This window comes from Carassius carassius, chromosome 36, assembly GCF_963082965.1.
Source record: "Carassius carassius chromosome 36, fCarCar2.1, whole genome shotgun sequence".
Taxonomy (NCBI): domain Eukaryota; kingdom Metazoa; phylum Chordata; class Actinopteri; order Cypriniformes; family Cyprinidae; genus Carassius; species Carassius carassius.
In genome coordinates, this window is record NC_081790.1 from 9380367 (window position 1) to 9402558 (window position 22192).

At 34.8% G+C, this 22192-nt stretch overlaps 1 protein-coding gene across 2 annotated transcripts in view; it reads right to left on the minus strand.

The window, feature by feature from the left end:
• LOC132117096 (netrin receptor UNC5D-like) overlaps nucleotides 1-22192 on the minus strand; it is a 222486-nt gene that overhangs the window by 84648 nt on the left and 115646 nt on the right. For both annotated transcript variants that reach the window (XM_059526155.1, XM_059526156.1), the window contains exon 2: nucleotides 3308-3508. In XM_059526155.1, the coding sequence (XP_059382138.1) occupies nucleotides 3308-3508 (201 nt within the window). The remainder of the gene's footprint in view (nucleotides 1-3307; nucleotides 3509-22192) is intronic.

Genomic DNA, 22192 nt, shown 5'->3' on the forward strand with positions numbered 1-22192 from the left:
TGAGGCTTTCAGCATGTGAGCTGATGTTACATAGATTTGTAAGCAGTAGGTTCTTTCTACTTTAAAATAGGGTGTGTGGCCTACTGGTTAAATATCTAGGATGATAACTAAAAGGCTGTAGGTTTGAGTCACAGAAGGACTAATCTATAAGCACTACTGTGCCTGAGGCAAGTCACTTAAACCCATGTAGCTCCAGGGAGATAGTCCTTATTATAAATGCACCATGAGACCTGTTTCATAAAAGATTTAGCATAATTACAACAGCAAGCTCTATGGTTTTTCTCAGTTGCTTTGGTGCATTTCTTGAATCAGAAATAAAATTGTATTATATCAAATCAAAATTGTATTATATAGTTCTCTATGCAATAATCTTACCCCTCAAAACATCTAGTCATTAGTTCATCGTATAAGTCATTAAATGCAAAATGGTTTATCTAGTTGACATAAACTGTCAATCATATGTTCTATACATTTCAATTAGACTTTTTGTAAATTTGCCATTAATTGTGGAAGTGAATCTTGACTTAATGAAGAGAATGTAGATCAACCATTGATAAACCAGTTCTCTGAAATTGCTCAAAGGTGCATCTCATGAACCTTCAATTGGAAAGCATATATAGACAGAGAACAACACAAGAGTTACAAATGTTGACATTGGACTTTCTAATTTTCTTTCCCCCTTTGTGCCAATATTTATTTTATATTTCTCAATGATTAATTTTTTTTAGACCTCTTGTAAAAGTGTAACTGTATCCTATCTAGTTTTTCAATCAATATCCCACATGGAGTAATGTGTACATTTGTACATTTGAAATGGATATATGGCATAGACCTGTAAGAAGTGCAGCCTTCTGCATTTTAGTTCAGTAACTGTCATCCAAACTATTGCGATAGTTTACAGCAGGTAATACTAACAGAGTGCACTGTTATACTGACAATATGACTAAGATCACATAATATGATCTTGTTTGTGAACAATGACACAAGGACTTTTCATTCTGATGCCACCGATTTCTTCATTGACATACTGTAAATACTTACTTTTGAGAGATGAACTAAATATTTTGAGTAAGTTACAGGCTTTTGCAGGTAATCCATTGTGTGGTGCTGTTTGTACGAATTGTTTAGACAAATGCACATACTTCTTTGCAAACCAAAGTGACTGAGGATAACTGTAAGTGATTTATAAGATCCCACTTAGAGTATTTTATAAATGAAAGTCAAATGAGGTAGATTTTTGAGAATTACTATAAACTTGATCTTCATGAAATCTAATTTATCACCACATTTTCATCCAAATAATAATTTCTCAACACAGAACAGAGGCCAAATCTCCAAGTGTAGCAACAAAATACTCCAAACATGACAACACACAATATGTGCCCTAATGACAGTAATAACAAACTTTGAGTTGTTTGCAAACACACTTCCACACATACAGATCAGATAAGATTCAGTTTGGATCCCTCATGAAGCAACATCATTTACTCTGCTTATAGACTATGCTGGTATGAATGGAACTATCCACATACACTACCATTTAAAAGTTTGAGTAAAATACAGTATAAACATTAATATTGTAAAATATTTAATTTAAAATAAATATTTAATTTAAAAATGTCTATGTTAATGATTGAAATGTAATTTGTTCCTGTGATGGCAAATCTTACAGTCTTCGGTATCACATTTCTGGGAGAAAAATATCCATACAATTACTATTTAAACAGATGAAAACAGCTGCTTAATAATTTCAGGATTCTTTGATTAATAGAAAGTTCAAAAGAACATAATTTAAAAAGGAAATATTTTCTGAAATTATAAATGCCTTTATTGTCATTATTGATCATTTCAGTGCTTGCTTGCTTGCTAAATTAAAGGGTTAGTTCACCGAAATATTAAAATTATGTAATTAATGACTCACCCTCATGTCGTTCCAAACCTGTAAGACCTCCGTTCATCTTCAGAACACAGTTTAAGATATTTTAGATTTAGTCCGAGAGCTTTCTGTCCCTCCATTGAAAAAGTATGTACGGTATACTGTCCATGTCCAGAAAGGTAATAAAAACATCATCAAAGTAGTCCATGTGACATCAGAGGGTCAGTTAGAATTTTGTTGAAGCATCGAAATTACATTTTGGTCCAAAAATAACATCAATTATGACTTTATTCAGCATTGTCTTCTCTTCCGGGTCTGTTGTGAGTGCGACTGCTGTGACAGTTAACGTACGATGCTGCTGACGTGTTATCTTTGTTATTGGGTGCACCAGAAAACATGTCAGCATAGTCATACATCAGCAGCGTCGTGAACGCGCTCACAACATGAGGGTGAGTCATTAATCACATAAGTTTCATTTTTCGGTGAACTAAAGCTTTAAAGTATTAATGTATTTCAATATAAATAAATAAGTAAAAGTACTCATCCCAAACCTTTAAAAGTAGTATATTTCTGACCTCATTAATAATCATCCTTTCAAATAATCAATAACATTGACCGAAGCATCTCACATCAAGTGTGAAATGTCCACATTGATACTCTAAACTTCATCCTCACTAGCAGTCTTTTTTTTAAAGCTTTCAATACAGGTAGCATTCAAAAGCTGTCAATTTTTCAACTGCGAACAGTTGTCCCTTTTATCAATAACAGACAAAGATGAAAGAAATAAATACAAAAGGTAAGAACAAGCCTGAAATGAGCTAGGCTGCTTTTCAAAGGTTTTGAATATAAGGCAGCAATTCACGCCTGGGTCAAGTACTGATACGATGGGGAGGGGTGGGGGGTATTGGGGGATAAAGTTTTATTTCAATAGGTTGCATCACTAGACCAGCCCTTTCAGCTGTCAGAATCTGCACCAGCAAACACTAAATGCAACAATCAGTCTCTTTCAAGCTCTTACAGATAGCACACTATGTTTGATGGAGAGTGAACTGAAAGATGAAAGCTGCGAGAAGTTGAGCCGAACGTCTGCTGCTGCAGAATTTGACATTCTGGACACCACTCTCCCATCAGGCACTGCTAGATGTTTGTGTTTGACAGACAGAAACAGATAGAAGTTGCATTAAAGGAATAGTTCACCCAAAAATGAAAATGTACTGTAAATTCACTCACCCTCAGGCCATCCAAGATGTAGTTTGTTACTTCATCAGAACAGATTTGGAGAAATTTAGCATTGCATCTTTTGCTCACCAATAGTTCCTCTGAACAAACAAACTCATTTATATCTTAGCCTGAGGGTGAGTAAATTTCAACATATGATAATTTTTGGGTGAAATATTACTTTAAAAAGAACTACAGCACATGCATATTTACCCGTTCCTAGTTCAATGTGCTCCAAAGAAGTGTGTTGGTTCTGATGGACCCACTCCCCATTGCATTTAAAGAAGATCTGGAGGGCAGGCCGCGCTCGGCAATGTAGCTTGATGGGGTTGCTTTTGACAATGTATGCATCATCGGGCTCCTGCAGGAAGTGAGGCAGTGTTCCAGACATCGCTGAGAGACCATCACGTGACCCTGCAACAAAAATTCAGGAGTTATACGTCGGCTCTAGAAGAAAAATCATGTTTTCATTCAACATGAAGCAAAAATGTCTAACTGGCCAAATCCGCTCGACTGACAGCTACCTATCTGCGAGTTCCTATAATCAGACACATCAGCTAGGGCTCCCTGACAGCAAGATTACTCACTTCTTTAACTGGCCTGTCAATCACTTTCAAAAGCGCTCTCAGGTTGGATGACGTTTTCAAACAAGCACCATATGAGCCAGTGACACCGAGAGATAAAGTGAAAACTGCCCTAAATCAGCTGAAGGTGTCTGCAGATGATTTCAGAACCATGGACAGCGGCCAGTAGATACTCAATAGTACAGTACAAGCATTTTCAGGACCATGGACAGCTCCTCTGGACTCTGTGGCTTCACATTAATAAAACAGGCATTATATGAATGCGTTTGCTCTGTTCCAAAAACCAGTAAGCTGCTAATGGAGGCAACATTTTAAAGCAAAGTATTATCTGCCAACACAAAGGCTGTTCCAAAAGTTGGGTAACTTATTTACGCTGCCTCTGAAAATACCTTATTTTAGACTGTTCTAAGGCAGCACCATGTGTGTCCATGCATCTCACATTCAATGTAATGATCTCAGTAGAAATATAAACTTACGATGGAGGATAAAGTGATAAAAATGTAAAAATAAATACTGGGATGACAAATTGTAGGTTAATTAAACAAGGAACACATTTCTGATTTGTGTTGATGAAGGAGTACCTAAAGCCTGTGGATAGTGCTGTGTGTAAGACAAAAAAAAAAATGCTGTAAAAAATATTTGAAGCAGGCACATAGTAAAATGGAGGAACCGTGCATTCAGTAGTCACAGTTGTGCTTATGGGTATTTTTAAGCCACTTTATGGTAATTATACCCAAGTTAATCCACAAAAGGCATATTTACTTTGTGACAGGATCTCTGAGCATTTGCTATCACAGCAAGAGCTGAACTAGACAGATTTTGTGGAATCCAGAGTAAAGCTCACATTATATTTATTTGATATGCAAAAAAAAGAAAGACTGTTAGTCTGTTAGTCATATCAGGTCCATTAAATAATATTAAAGTTATTATTTTTTTTAACTATGTACTATGTGTTAGGAAATTTATTAATTCAAAATGGATTAAAATGATTTAAAGGGTTAGTTCACCCAAAAATTATGTCATTAATGACTCCAGAAAGGTAATAAATACATAATCAAATTAGTCCATGAGACATCAGAGGGTAAATTAGAATTTGTTGAAGCATCGAAAATACATTTTGATCCAAAAATAAAAAATAAAAATTACGACTTTATTCAGCATTGTCTTCTCTTCCGGGTCTGTTGTGAGTGCATTCACGATGCTGCTGATATAGGACGCTGCTGATTTGTTTTCTGGTGCGCCCAGTAACAAAGATAACACGTCAGCAGCATCACTGCAGTGTTGTGAATGTGCTCACAACAGACCCGGAAGAGAAGACAATGCTAAATATAGCTGAATAAAATGATTTTTGTTATTTTTGGACCAAAATGTATTTTTGATGCTTCAACAAATTCTAACTGACCCTCTGATGTCACATGGACTACTTTGATGATGTTTTTATTACCTTTCTGGACATAGATAGTATACCGTACATACATTTTCAATGGAGGGTCAGAAAGCTCTCTGACTAGATCTAAACAACTGTGTTCCGAAGATGAATGGAGGTCTTATGGGTACGACATGAGGGTGAGTCATTAATGACATAATTTTCATTTTTGGGTGAACTAACCCTTTAAAATTAATTAAAAAATATTATTATTATTATTTTATTAATTCAAATCGACTAAATGGTTATTAAATGTATTTTTTGGTGCTAGTTCATGTTAACTAAATGTACTTACCTAATGTAAGCATATGGAACCTTATTGTAAAATATATTTTTTATTCTTTACATAAAGTTCATGCTAAAAATAAAACTAAATTTCTATATAAAACAACCAAAACAAGTATCAAACACAAAAATAAATGTGTCCTGAAGTGTTTCTCTTCTCTCTCTGACTCACAAAATGTCCTGTAACTCTCCATTGTATCTGTCCAATAAAGAATTAAAAGCTTCAAAATAAATTAAAAGTACTGTCTATAGCTATTAAAAAATGTAAAAACTGTTCTCACATGCCCCATGAAACCGACCACATATGGGTGTGAAATTCTATTTCACACAGGGATGTTTGGAGAAAGATTTAGGGTCTAAAAGTGTCTTGTGGATAAAAGAGCCACACAAGAGTGACAGGAGCTGAAATATCCACAGTGATTCAAAGCTCACAGTGATTTAAAGCACTCCTCTCCCTCGCTCTTCACGTTTCTCTCGTGCTCACTCTCCATTTCTCTTTCTGTCACTGCATGTGTGTTCACACACACACAAACACTCTAAGACTCTCCTCCTCTAATAAAACTGTCACAGATGTAATTGGATGGGATATTTTGGAAACGATTTCTCCTGACTGAAATCTTAAGCATAATAGAGATTTCTGTTGACTTGTAATCCTTCCCTGGGAAACTTAACATGTGTGTGTGCAGTGTGCACAGGTGTGTTATCCTCTGGAAAACATAACTGATTCATCCTGATTAGAATGAATAGAGAAATGCCTGCGTGTGCCGCTCATGCTGAGAAAATCACAGCCCTCACGCTGCCCCTCCTTCTCTCACACTTCTCTCTCACACCAGAGGACAATTTTATCACTCAGTGTTTCTTTCATTGCTCAGTAGACTTAAAGTCAACAGACACTTTCCTAAAATACATTCCTGGACTTACAATGAACATTTCATCAGTACATATTGAAAAAATAAAATTAAATACATAATATATTAATAATATTAATAATAATAATTGTACCTTGGTAATCTTTCAGCAAAATGTTTCAGTACTAAAATGACTTTCCTTTTAGGGTAATTATATTGACCAAAAGTTGAACAACTTCTTAACCTATTCTAAAATCATGTAAAAAGTCAAAGCATTATTTAATGATTGTTAATGGTTAATCCAAAACAAATTATGGCAATAACAGCAATGGATGAAAAGAAGTGACACCCTGGGTATAAGGCTCCACATCTAGGTCAGAAATTTGTTGTAGGCCATGTTTCAATGTAATTTTTCATCGAAAGTAAACTCATATGCAGGTCTCTCCACTGTACTGTAGTATGGAATGCCCATTTTCACAATTCAGACGAGCTGGAATTAATTTAAGAATTTAAGTTTGGGATCAGTATTTTTTATTTATTTATTTTTACTTTTTTTGTATTTTCTGTCTTGTTCATTCAAATCCGAATGTTTTGTAGATCACATAATTAAGATGGGTTTTGGTGAAATATAAAAATATTTTACTATTAACATATTCATATTTCCTTTAAAAGTATACAAAGTATAACATTTCTATAATCAGTAGGAAAATATCATTATGTATAAGTAGCAGAAAAATCTCAAATTTCTCTCAATTGAATTTCAATGCTGTCTAGAAGAAATAACTAAGAAATTAAAAGGATTCCTATGGCTCTCTCTCCATCTTCCACCTCCGTTCCTTTTCGTTCCAGAACACACATTATTTTCTTGAAGAGAATTAATGACACAGTGTCTTGTTTGTATCATCTAAAGCTTTGTGCTCATGAACACGATATGCTTGTTTTTAGAATGAACACTCCTACACACAGAGCACCAGGTAGGAGTGTGAACATCCATATTCACAAACAAGCTCAAACATATTGGACCATGCAGTTCCATACTGTAATGTGTGCTAATGCTATTTTTGCATGCCCATAAACAAATGTATTCACATTTACAAGCAAATACACAAATTGCAACATCAAACACAAGCACACTAAGAATCACGCACAATTGAACTCTCACACCACACGCTTTTATCTAGGCACCATCACACCAAAAAAAAAAAAAATGTTATATATATATATATATATATATATATATATATATAAAGTATATATAAGTATTTTACTTTATGCCAAATTTAAGATACATGGACTAAAGGCCTGACCAAAAAAGTCAGGTTACAGCTGTCAAACATTTAATAGTCATATAATATCATAAAAAAATTTTTCCCCACAAATAAAACAATTTATAAAAAGTAAAGAAATATAACTAAATTAAAAACATAATTACAATTTCTATTTTTTCTATTTTTTTTATCCACACACAAAAAGTAGAAGATGGTGAAGGAAAAATTTTAATTTTAACAATTATTATTTTACCACAAATATAATAATAATAATAATCATCATCATCAACTTTCATAACTGAGATATTCGTGGTTGTTTTCTTTAGTAGAAAGTTTTAGAAAGCTTTGAACAGCTGAAATTAATGAAATCAATGAAATTCTTACTATAATTCTTAAAATTTTATAAAATAACTGGACAACTGGTAAATCATTTTTATTTACAATTGAATCAAATATTAAATTGCATTTGACACTTGTAGAATTTTTCATTTTTGGTATGGTTCTCTGGAGAATAAAAAAGTTTTACTAAGTTCTTTATGCAATAAATATGATGCAAGTCAAAATGGCTTGCCTGTGGCATCAGACTGTATGAAATGTTTTGGTTTAAACCTTTTATTTCTAAGCATCTGCTGTCGTGCATTTCAAGGAAACCTGGCAGTTGGATTTTTTTGTGTTTGTTTCTCTCTGTTGTGGCGTTTTTGTTACGTAGTGTTAATTGTTGATAGAACTGAATAGAACGAAAGTGACCATGACATCCTAATGCAATCACCGTTCAGACACAATAACACAGTCCTGACTGGCTCTCTGAGGGGCTTTTGAGCTGTGTGTATATGTGTGTGTGTGCATGTGTTTGAGGAGAGTGTGAGAGATGATGATTTCAGTGACTGAGCGCATGTGAGTTTTCCAAACTTCCCTCTGTCAAGCGTTCTGACAGCTATTTAATGTGTTTCATTTGCATGAGTTGATAAAGCAACGATCTGCTCTCTTAATCTACAGTGTGACACGCCAGAAACGGCAAAATGGCCGGCTGCGTCCTCTGAATCCCCCCTCCGCTGTCAGGGCCGAGCCGGTTGCCACAGAGATGATATACGAGCAGGGGCCACCCTGGCAATAACGGCGGATGGTAGATACATCTCACGCTACAGGAGCGAAACAAGATGTCACTGCCACCGGCTCTGAGCAATGAGTTTATCCCACACACACCTGTCTGTCACACTGAGAGGTCTACGTCGCAAAACACACACACAAAATACAAACATGCTAACCATTCTGACTGGAAGTGAAAAAAGGAATCACGCTCTGATGGTTAGATTGAATCTAGTGTTTATTAGCTCTTTTTAAAGGCATAGTTTAAACCCATAAGACCTTTGTTCATCTTGGGAACACAAATTAAGATTTTCTTTCTTTTGGACCAGCTACTGTGGAAATATGAGCTTTGCACAATCGTCTGTTCTGCAGATCCTGTGGAAAATGGTGCAAAGCATGCATTTCAGACAGAAAGAGAGAGAGAGAGAAGTGCACCTTGGGGAGTTTTGACAGACTGCTGGTACAGAGATCACGATAATGGCAGTCCTCAGCAGGGTGATGAACCTGTGTAACATACAGTTCACCCACGGCCTGAACACACACATGCACACACACACTTTTCAAACGTCAAAATACAAATATTAAGGAAGCTCCCGTAATGCTATTTTATAATCATAACAACAACAAATTAAATAATATGCCATTTTATGGAATAAATGCTCATCACAAAGAAAGAGTTACAGGTATGGAACGACATGGAAGATGGAAGTGGAAGATGGAGGTTTAGGTAATAAAGTGTGGAAACAAAACAATAGATTTTGTAAAATTGCAAAAAAAAAAAAGAAAAAAAAGAAAAGGATATTGTGATTGGGCTCCTGATTAGGGGGTGCTGATGGGAAAATAAAGACGTCCCATAATACTTCACTACAATAGCAGCCTGTCAGTGCCCAATAATCAAAACAGCGAACACATACGAGATAGAAAATTCAAAACTAAGAGACCGTTCTAAGTAGCCAGTGAGCTGCCTACTGTATGTTCAAGGTGAACTACCAACATGAATGCTCTAAAAAAGACTCTAAAACATTATCACTTCTTTCATCAAATTTTAAGGCAAAAAGCATTGCATGTATCCTTAAAGGCGAAAGAAACAAGAGCAAGGCCATCTACTGTAATAAATACATTTATAAATAAATTTTACCCAAAACTTCTGTGTGGCATGTACAGCCCACCACCATTCAAAAGACTGGGGTCAGTGCGACTTTTAATGATCATCAAGCTCACCAGTTTCACAAGATACTTCAGAAACCATTCTTACATGCTTTGGTGCTTAAGAAACTCATATTATAAAGGCTGAAACAGTTGCACTGCTTAATATTTAGGTCTGATACTTTTTCTCAATTATATGATGAACAGAAGTTCACAAGAATAGCATTTATTTAAAAAAGAAATCTTTTGCAACATTAATAAGAAGTGACAGCAAAGATATTTGCAATTTATTGCATCCCCAAAAAGAGATCAAAAAAGATCTTACAGATCTCAAACTTTTAAAGTGTATATTTTTTGCCTATTAGAATTATCACAGAATTTCTCTTGATGTGTCTGTATTAAAGTCAATGAGTTGAGTCTCTTGAATGACACACATAGCTGTGCATATGCAGAGAGTTCCAAATGAGTCACTTACAGTATGAAGTTCCATTTCATTTAATATGCTGCTAGACAGTTCACTAGGTTTAGAAACAGAGAGAGAGGGAGAGATAATGCAGTCTCTAAAGCCGATCATAGATATCATGACTAAGAATAAAACAGCTGCTAGTACATAAATTCATAAAGCCGAACTGTAACTGTAATTACAGCGCTGCTCAAATTTCAAATGCAGGGCCACAGTCGTTAGCTAATTAGTACAAACAAAACATCCTTAAGTAACATTGACATTTCAGAAAAGGTTAGGAAGTGTCGCTTTTGTGTGTGTACTTCCGTCGGTCTGAATATAATAAGAGAGAGTTTTGGAAGGACTGACTCAGATGGTAGAATTAACATAAATGTTATGTTGAATTTCGGTCTCTTCTGATGTTGTCCCCTGTGATGCAGCTTAAATACTCCCACAAACTCTTAATGGACAGTTAAGGAAAAGTGATTATTAATATGTAATTTAATTACAAAATGTGTTTGCTGGTAAATGGTGAAGCGAAACCACGAAAACTTCTAAGCGCATTAAAGTTTGCTAGGATGATGGTTCAAGGAGCTTGAGAAGTACACAGAAGGTATCTCCTATCTTTCTCAGAGCACTTCAGATGGTATGAAATTCCTTTGAAAGGATTCTTGGATGTGTGGAAGAGATTTAGTGAACAGTGAGGGTCCTTCCGGAGTGCTCGAGAGCGAAGACTTTCTCTGTTTTTTTTTCATTCGTCTCCAAAGAGCTTCACACTAAGTGATATTACTGAGAGTTGCTTCTTTTTCTAATCGCAGTCCCACGGGATCAAAGTTCCCGGGAAGCCCCAGAGCTCTGTTCATATCTCTCTTTTTTTCCTTTGAAATATAGAGCGAATCATAGCATTAGTTGTAATACTTGTTCTAGGCATGCAAAAAGCATCAGAAAAGAACAGCAGCCATCACCATGAAATATGTAAAACAAGTATATAATAAAGTACTGATGTAGGCAAGTACTCACACTAGGGATTACTCATAATAGACTTCAGTTACACAAAATGCTATATTTGAATTTAATGCGCATGAAAATGGAAAATTTAAGAACAATCCTTTCAATATATCAAACTGTTGTGCACCTTGGTAACGATTGTAAAAAAAAAAATCGTTTCCAATATTCTGTTGGCCGTTTCTGTGTAAATTTGATCATAAAAGTATTCTAAATGTAAACCACTGCATTCAGTTCAATACAAAATATACACAAAAAAGTCTATGAATTATTCATGCAACAAAGATTTTTGTACTTTCCCTTACTTATGCTTGAATTAAACATACCATCATTCATCAATAGGAAGTACTAAACATGTAAAAATACAATAGGGTGAAGAGGAAAATGTTTTAGAGCAAACAAAGATCCAAATTGCCAAAATTGCACATTGTAACTTTTAAAGTGGTCAGTCCACTTGTTTGTTCTGTAATCTTCTAAACTACAGTAAAAGCCTAAAAAGCACTGAAAATCTAAAACCAAGCTTTTAAGCCAGACAAAAGCCAGAGTGCTGGGGAAGTTTCATCACTTCACTTAAAGCTGCAGCATGCAATTTATTCAATGTCAAAATACTTTCTCCAATGTATTACCTCACAAAAATGCATTTGACAGAAACTTTATCCATACACTGTAAAAAAAACTCCATAAAAATACAGTACAATATATCGTAATAATTTAAAGGAAGTGTCCATATTTTCTTTTTACAGGTGTTTCTTCGTATTTTTTAAATTACGCTTTGCATTGTGGGTACAAGAAGCTCAGTCGACAATCGGCACTAAACCAGTGCTTGAGCAGGCGCCATTATTCACGGAGATAGTCTCGATCAAAATCTCATTTTAAAGTCGGATTTAGGATTTTGAGAATGGTTCTTACTCTTCCTTTGTAAATTATGTTTTGTTAAATGTAACAAACTGTAACGTTAACTTAGTTGCTGCCTGGCTTGTTTGGCAAATGGATGTCGGAGCCGTCGCATTCAACATTTTAAGCATAACGTTACCGTCTCATCTTACACTTCTAACGTTATACAGCGTGGAGGTACGTGTTACAGTACTCAATTTCAGTTTTATAAATAAAGGTTTATTAGCTTTTTATTGTTGTTAATGCAGTGTAATGTTTTTTGTTAATGAGCATCTCGTAAAGCATCCGGCATATTAACGTTACTGAGGTGATATTGAGCAGCTGTGATTACGTTAAATCTGAATTGCGGTAACTTACAACTGTGTTTAGAGCGCTTTATGTCTTCAACAGGAGCTGGCAGAGTAATGGGCAAGAAAAGAAGACACAATTAACATTACGAATTTATGTTTTAAAAGAGATTATACGACCAGGAGAAGATCTGACATCATGGAGTTCTTCAAGGATAACACAACCTTTTCTGCCGAACGAGGTAATGTTAGGTTTAGACATTTTATCGACTTATGTTAAACACACACACACTCGATAAGTTGATTCTGTAACTTTACTGGCACACTGTCCGTGAACGCACACGTCGTGCACGCGCAGAGAATGCTGCTTCAGAGAGCGCGCCAGGAGCGCATCGAGTTCTCTCTCACTTACACATACAAAATCACGCAAAATTGTCAAAATGAGAATTTTTGGCGAGTGAGAGTCTTAAATAAGTCTTGACTGATGTAAAGAGTTGGGTCTGTGTCAGATGTCCGTCGAGTTGAGTCATGTCTTGAAGGGACAGTAGTTCATGACATTCATGGTGTTTCTTTTCTAATGACAGGTCATAATTGCTGCTGTACTTTGCATCCCAAGCACCCCCTGCATTCTTATCATGGGTTTGTATTCTGTTTTATTTATTAAGTTTTTCTTTATGAAAGCATTTGGGTAGCAAAATTCAATTAGAAATGTAATATGCAAAATGGCAATGCAATATGTAAAACGGCAATGTGTTCCTGTATTTTAATGTACATTTTCCCATACAAATGTTTAATATTTAGTGCAAAATGAAAAATCTGTTATATAGTTTACTTTTGCCATTTCCTACACTAGTTTTAATATGCAAAATAAAAACATATTTTAATGCTTTATAAGTTGCAAAATTCAAATGAACATATATTACACAAATTGATTAGATATGGTTAATATGTTCAAGCAAAAACTGTACTAAAATTATCATTTAAATGCAGTTTTTCCTAAATACATTTTGACTTGGGGGTAGGACACGTGGGATTGCATTTTCATCATAATACAGCATGATAATTGTAGCAAAATACAGTGAGAATTTCAGAATGCATTCTGAGGCAAAGGTGCTGCAAAGTGGTGTTTTAAATTTCTATTATTCTTAGTGCATTGAAGAAGTGGATTGACACTTACAATACAAGATGTTTCAATTGCATTTTCACTTAATACCTCGCGATGAATAAAAAGTCAATGTGGATTTGAAATGCATTTGAAAATGCAACACGCCCCTGGCTTTTCAATCGTTAGGCTACATCAAGGTGGGGCTCAGCAACAGGACACACAATAAGTCAATATTCAGTCAACCAAACGCTTTCCACACTGACTTAAACTAAATTCATCGCAGGGTATTAAATGAAAATGCTATTGAAACGTTTTATATGTAAGAGTCAATGCATTTAAGAAAAATAAAGATTTAAATCACCATTTTGCTGCTCATTTGGCTCAGAATGCATTATGAAATACTCACAGCGTTTTTGCTACAATTATTATGAGGTATTATGATTAAAATGTGTTCTTCCCTCAAGTCTAAATGCATTTAGGAAAAATGGCATTTCATAATTTTGCTATAGTTTTTGCTATACTTTGTTTGCTCTAGACTATTTGCTATAGTCTTGCCATTAACAGTCTTCCTGTGAAGAAATCCTGAACGAGCATCAAAGGTTCAGATGAAGGCAATCCACGCTTCCAAGACTCCGTGTAAATTTGAGTTTTTTTTCAAATCTCAATTTAGGACTTGGATTAAACATGCAGCAAAAGAAAAAGAAAAAGTAGTTTCCTCAAACGGGCACATGGCAAAAGATACTAAATGCACACAAACACAAAGCCCTGATCTTAATTTGGATTGTATAGTTTTCTTAGTTTAATATTGTAATGTCAGGCATGAGTGCATAAATCTTTGTTCTTTATTTTCAAATGCTGTACAAGAAAGGTTTTTTTTTTTTTTTTGTTCGATGTCAATTGTAGATGCAGATAATTTAGCATGAATAAGAAGTTAGTAATCTAACTAGGGTTAGTTCACCCATAATATTATATGAATAATCTCATTCCAATCCTGTTAGACTTTTGTTCACTTTTGGAACTCTAATGAAGATCCTTTTTAATGAAATCTGACAGCTGTACTGTATTGGACGTTGAAATGGTAGTTGCATAGGCTGTCAATTGAGGGACAGAAAGCACAGAGAATTCATTAAAAATACTCTTCATTTGTGTTTCAAAGATGAATGGAAATCGTATGGATTTGAAACGGTATGAGGGAAAATAACTGATGACAAAATTCACATTTTGTGCTTTTTAAATAATGTTGTGTTCTATGGGAAAATGGTGTCATTTCACTTGACTATTGACTATTAGTCTGTAGCAATTATTAATAATGACAGCCCTGTCTTTGTATTAATTTTTACCCCATGTATTTGAAAATGTATTCTTTACGACCACTGTTTCACATTGTTAAATTGATGTCATAATATTTTTGTCTTCATCTGTTTAAGGCAAATAAAAAGCTACTGAACGCATTTTTAAGAATGTTCACATATGGTAAAAATAAACCATGTTCAATTTGTACATATTGTGCTGGATTTATTTGCTACAGAAGAGGCGTATGCTATAATTTTTTTTTAAATCTCTGCATAACGGATTTTCCGTTTATGGTACGGACGAAAATGTTAATCTACAGAAGTTTTCGTTTTAATGTTGAAGGAAGTGTCCGTAAATTTAACAGAAAATGTCCTGGTCATTTTCTGCCAGTACATTATCCGTTTTTTTTCACAGTGTAGTGACATACAGTGCATACAAGGTTCAAATACTTTTTCACAGTATGCATTCTTCATGGGTATCAAATCCATAACATGGGTAACACTCTAGCAACATTGATTGAAACAATGCAGTTTGGGGTCAGGAAGATTTTTTTATTTATTTTTTTAATAAATCAATAATTTCATTCAGCGAGTATGCATCGAATTGATCAAAAGTAACAGACTTCAACATTTTAACGCTTTCTGTTTCAAACAACTGCTGTTCTTTTGAACTTTCTATTCACCAAAGATACTTTACAGAATACAAAGTGAGGACAACTGCCCACTGCATCATATGAGACAGACCTCCTCTAATTTTTTGTTCAAATATCGATGTTCTACACAGTATATATTGTGAACATACACACGTTTACTATACATACAGATACACACCAGCAGCTATTCAGCCAATCCATCTTTAAGGACCAACAAAGCACAAGTAGAGCATAAGTGAAGTGAGACTGAAATGAAAGGTGGATGGTGATCAAAGGAAAGATTAGAAGATATGGAAAAAAGAGACGAGCAGAGCAATGACAAGACTAAGTGAAATGACATGAGGAGACTGGAGAACCCAAGAGAAGAAAAGCAAAGCTAAGAAATGAGAAAAAGTGAGAGAAGATGTCAAAAAGTGAAATCAAAAACGAGTGACAAAGATGTATAAAAGACTATGCAATGAAGAATACTGAAGAGAAGAGAAGAGAAGAGAAGAGAAGAGAAGAGAAGAGAAGAGAAGAGAAGAGAAGAGAAGAGAAGAGAAGAGAAGAGAAGAGAAGAGAAGAGAAGAGACTATGAACAACCAAAAGATTTTCTGAGCTCTTGATGAGCATGACAGGCACATTAATCATGAATCACACTGAGCCGTGAGACACTAGAGAAATGGAGGAAAAGGAGAAGCCAGAGAGAAGGCTGCTTCCCACACTCCATCTCCAAACCTACATCTTTAGAAGCATTTCCATGCAGAGCTGCTTTTAAGGAGTATATAGAATTCAGACAACATCAGGATGAGCATTCAGATGAAATCAATCGCTTGGAAAGAGATTTCAAGAAAGCACCTTTATCATAAACCCACCCAAAATAACATCTTACGTCTCCACAGCATCAGAAAAAATTAATGAGCTTCATAAGTTATAAATAGATGGCAGATTCCTCATTTCGAAAAAGCTTTATGAACTCCTCCTTCCCAGACGAAGCATATGGCAAGAATCTACAACATGAAACCAAACTGCACGATAACTTCAACCGTTCACCTGTCTCAGGATGTCCTTTGCATGGTCCATGTCTACCGAAAAAGGAGCGACCCTTCATTCGTTCGTTTTCCTTAAACAAAACTCACCCTGACACGCTAGTTTTATGGAGTCTGGCGGGGAGTCTCATTCTGTCACTCAGCGTAATTAGCCTCTCTGCTCTCATTCAGATGCTGATCAGAGCCTCTGAACATGGAGACAGGTGAAGGAAAATCAGCAGGAGAGAAGGAGGAGGATGATGAGAAAAAGCAAAATAGGGTGAGAGAAGAAGAAAGATTATAAAGAGAGAGATTGATCTGAAGCCCTACCGTGAGCCACAGCAGGGGGCATTACGGCTCGAGAGTAGAGTGTGAGTGTACAGGCCTCTTACAGATACACTGATGATGTCTGTAAACCATCTGTTCAAATACATGATATCAAAGAATCATGGGAGAATCATGACCAAAAGTCCCCTAAGGATCCCGGGAGAATTGTTTTTGCTAAATGAAGGTCGGATTTCAGATTCTTTTGCTCTTAAGGGAAGTCCCTTTGAGTGCGTCCTGTGGCAAACATCTGTCTGAATCAGGAAGATGCTGAATTCACTTCGTGTCTGTCTTCTGGATGTCTTAGATCCTTAGCCAAATCCCTATCTCCCTATCTCACTCGTTCTCTCAGAAAATAAAGAATATCATCAAGGGAAAACATATTTCAGGTGCTTAGTTAAAGAAGAACTGTGGGATTTCTGTACTATGAAATTAAATTTTGGACAAGAAACACTCATTTAGACGAGTAGTGCCATGTGACTGAAATGCAAAGCGTTCAATTCCAGTTTGCTTTGTTCATTGTGTAGTTCATGACAAAAGCACTTAAATAATAAAACAAAACTGTTATTGTTAAAAAATATATAATTCTATAGTAAGATATATTAAGAAATAAAAACGCAACTGGGAATGCAACTTTCTTGACTCCAGAACTAAGCAAAATACTCATCACAAGTTAATTTTAAAAACATATATTATTAAGATTAGAAAATCCATGCAGTTAAACATTTTTAAAAAACATAAATTACTGTGGCAACTTTAAATATGTCTAACGCTAAAATAAAATTGAAACAAAGTGCAACTAAAAACATTAGTAAAATGAGTGAAAAAAAAAAAAACATTTAAAACTACAATAGCCCTGAATGTCACAAACCTTTCCATCTTACAAGCATAACACTGTTTCAGCCTTGTAAATAAGCATAACTGATAATGGTTTCCATACCCACCCAACCCCCCCCCCCCCCCCCCCAAAAAAGCATTAGGAAGCAGTTATTCAGATGTAAGTTGTAATGCTTGGCAAAACATAAAAGAAATCAGCATTTTTATGAAAGGGAATGTTGATGCATTTAAAAACACTTAAATCTAAGATGATCAATGTGTAACTCAAGAAACCACTCTGCATATTCTCAATATATAATCTGCAGGTTTTTTTTTTTTCCATAATAGATCAATAATGACTGTTATTTTGAACACAATGTGCAAGCCAACTCCATTTACTTTTCCCTTTCAATCTCTCAATTCATTCATTACAAAAACTCTTATCATCCATCAGGCAGAAGGCTTGTAATTACAGCCTTTAAGTAAGTGGGAATCAGTTCTCTCTCTCTTTTTCTCCATCTCTCTCTGCTTACTCTGCTTGAACCAAATGGAGTCAATGTAAAGTGTATCTCCTCTCCTAGTCTCTCGATTGCATAGCATTATTAAATGAACCTCAGAATATATTACAATCTCTCTTTCCAGTGCTCAGACAGCTTTAGGAGCAGAACAGATAAAATATACCTTAAATGTTGTCATTTTGTCATTTCATTAAAAATCTGGAAGCAGAGAAGAACTGAGTTCCATAAAAAAAGTTAATATCTCTCAAAAAGAACGAAAGCGGATCGTTCTGGTGAATTTATTAATGTCATTATTCTCCTGTCAGTGCGCATATGTGCCATATGGAAAAATGTCACTCATAAAACTTGCACCTCTTACCTTTTTTTGCCCAGAATCCATCACAGCCTGAGATAATCATTACAGCAAGGTGAGACAGAGCTTTTAACGACTCTTACAAAACAGAGAAATCACTAGCTGACACCCCACTGTCCTCTATAATGGAAGTTCGGTGTCTTCTGAGTACAGTTAAGGAAGTTACACCATGACATGTGCAAACTGCTAAAACTATAAATGACTGACACACAATCTACGCGATGCCGGTACCGAGATACAGGAACATCAATCAAACAATTTACCCTGCCATGATTACAACCAGGGAAAGAGCATCAAAAACGTCACTTTAGTCAGGAATTCATATCAAATGTCTTTTTATTTTACATTAGCTATAAATGTCCCATATAAATATCACCTGGATATGTAATTCTGGAAGAGTAAAGATAGTAAATGCAAAACCTATTTTATTACTTTACTTGTCAATATCTGTCTAAAAGGAATATTTTGGTCACATTTTATTTTAAGGTCCAATTCTCGCTATTAAACCATTAACTATGACTTTTGCTTCAATAAACTCCTAATTTGCTGCTTATTAATAGTTATTAAGGTAGTTGTTAAGATTAGGCATTTGGTATGATTAGGGATGTAGAATACGGTTATGCAGAATATGTGTTTTATAAATATTAATAAACAGCCAATAAGTTAATAACATGCATGCTAAGAAACTAGTTAACATTGAGAATTGGTCTCTATAGTGTGTGTTACCATATTTTTTTATTTTTTTGCTATTTACATTGCATATTTTATTTATAACACATTCTAAAAAAATATAATATCAAACATTATATGATATGATGTAAATGAAAAAAAACAGGATTTCTATAGTCCCATTTCATAAACACAATACCACAATATCATTTTGTGATGCTACAGTACCTGCTATCTTTCTGAACAGTCTAAAATGGTCTGTTTACATAAAAATAATCTTGTCTATTAGAATTAAAAGGTCATAGTAGTTAAACTACTATAATGTGTAATTGTATTTATGCAGAGTGATATTTTCTTCTTTCTGTGACGCCAGCTCTGGTCACCGCTGCTGAAGTTTAAATGTCAGATTCTGAGGGATGGATTAGAGGGGTTTAAAACCACAGCTCTGTTTAATGACTTCCTGTGAGAGAGTTTTTTTCACTTGACATTTTTTCCAAACATTCATCATAAATATCTACAGTATGTGAACGACAACCAGTGATGGGCATGTTTATCTGGTAGAAGCTACTACTTCTACTCACCCTTTTTTCTTTCCACATCAGAGATTTTACATTTAATCATCTAAAAGGTTTTGTACACACATGCTATAGCCATTAGCATGACTAGCTTTCACTAGCATTACTGCATTTCAAAAAATCAAACACAAAAAAAAGGAAGAAAAAAAGAAGATGAACATTCATGAATAAAAACACTTCAGTAAGGGACAGAGTGAAGCTAAGGGAGCATCTCTTGACAACTGAGCAGAAAACCTTTCTGCTGAAAGTAATTTCAGGGAGGAAACAGCCTGTATTAAATACATGATTGAGTGATAGGCTGCAGTATTTTCAGCAGAGCAGAATTCATATTCACTGAACTTCTGAACCCTGAAACACAGAGGGATACACTCGCACACACGATGAATAAGCGGCAGGTACCAATAAACCATCACTCATTGTCACAAAAGCACAACTTCACTATCACCAAATGTATAAAATGTGTGCTTGAGTATCTGTACCCCCCCCCCCATTCTGAAATAGTAAAAAAAAAAAAAAAAAACTAAAAAGCTAAGTGTAGTCTGTTTACTTTAGGTGGAAAAACTTCACTATACTGTAAACCCGAATGTTCAAATTAATTAAATACATTAAGTAGTGTATACTCAAAGTTTTAGAAAAGGTTCTACGTTTTTGAGTAATTTTAATTTAATTGTTTTTTATTAAATGTAACTTTTTTTGTGAATAAGTAAGCATAACTTAAAAACAAAAATTAAATACAACTTAATAGAATTAAGTAATTACATGATAAGAATGATGAAGTCATGTTATTTCTATTGTTTCAAATAGAGATAGAGCATGTTTATATTTATATAGGCTTGACTGCCATCTTCCTCGACTGATGACCTTATTCAGACAAAAGACATCAAAAACTGGGAAGATATCAGATGCTCTGGCTGAAATTTTAAAAATCCACGATGAACAGGTAAATAGATTATTACACATTTCATAGGTTGAACCAGTGGAACATTGAACTGGTTTAATGATTCAAACAAGCTTTGTGAATTTTGCAATTAGTCCAATTTGTGTTTGCCATTTGTCTGATTGCATTAAATATGTGAACAGGTTATTCATGGACATATGTCCGGATTGGACTGTTTAAAATCAGCTTTGTTCAGTAATCTCTACAGTATATACAATTCTGTTTTTATCTAAATACACTGTAAAACCGAACAGTGAAATTAATTAAATAAAAATTATTTACTGTCACTCAAATAAGAATGAGAGTACATTGGACTTAATTGAAATAAGTTTTGTAAACTCAAAATGTTGCTGTAGTAAGGTGAACTTAACTTTTCTAGTTCCCAGCATGCTTTGCATCAGACAACAAGGATATTATTTTGTGTATTTTTACATAAGATCAACACAGAGACATAAGTTGGTACTTAAAAGTTGTGTTATATTAGGATTTACATAGTTTTCTGTTATGTTGGTTTTGTAGTGTTACCACTGTGGTGAAGAGTAGAGCCTGTGGTTAGGTTGAGGATGGACAGATAAACTTAAGGACTACATATTGCATGTTGTTTGACTATTTACATGCAAGTATTGTGAGTCTTTTTGGCAACTACATTACATGCCAGTGTACTAACTGTACACAGTGTACTAGTTTGACTAACGTGTACTTAAAACAATGACAACACAAACCAATAAAAACTTATTCAGGTTTACAGTGTACCCATGATTCAGCAAAGGAATCTCCACCAGTCAGATATCAGTATTACAATATATTGTTTCTATAGACATAATTAACATTTAAATCAATAATTTTATATTTATACATTGTTTTTGATTTAATCGCAATGCTTTATGAGATTCTATTTCTTTCCCTTGCTTGATTCTCAAATACTTTTTCTGCGTCAAATCAAAGTTTGTAATGTTGTGATTTGTAGCTGGGTTCATGGCTATCAACTCTTTAAAAAAAGACCTTTGAAAAAAATATATTTTGGGAACCAAAGCTAATAAAAAGTTGATGGTCAATGTTGCATAGTGTTGCATGTTTGGAATCATGGTTCCTAGTTGGATTCTGTTGCAAAAAAAAAAAAAAAAAAAAGCTAACAAGCATGACTCTTGGGTCAACTCCTTCACCATAAACACCAGTTTGCCGGTCAACATCATAGCTATACAGATTCATCAGCTAGACCAGCACTAAACCAGGCTCGATAAGCATGTTGGGTCTATTGTGCATTCAAATTTCTGGGAAAATCTGACTATTTTTCCTTTTTTTTATAGCTGTTTTGCCATCTGTGCTGCACTGTAGATCAATTACGCTCCATTAGTCAATCACATCACTCCCTATTGACCTCTTCTTCAAGGTCTTCTGACTATTATTTCTAGCTGATTTCCACTGAAATGACAGTCGTTTAGAGGGTTTCAGGCTTGGTTTCACCCATTTTACCCATGTAATGGAGCCACTAGTATCATCTCAAGTGTTTGTACTAGTACAAACATATATGGAAGTGAAAGTGTAGAAATACGTACAAATGCACACACCCAGCCTGTTC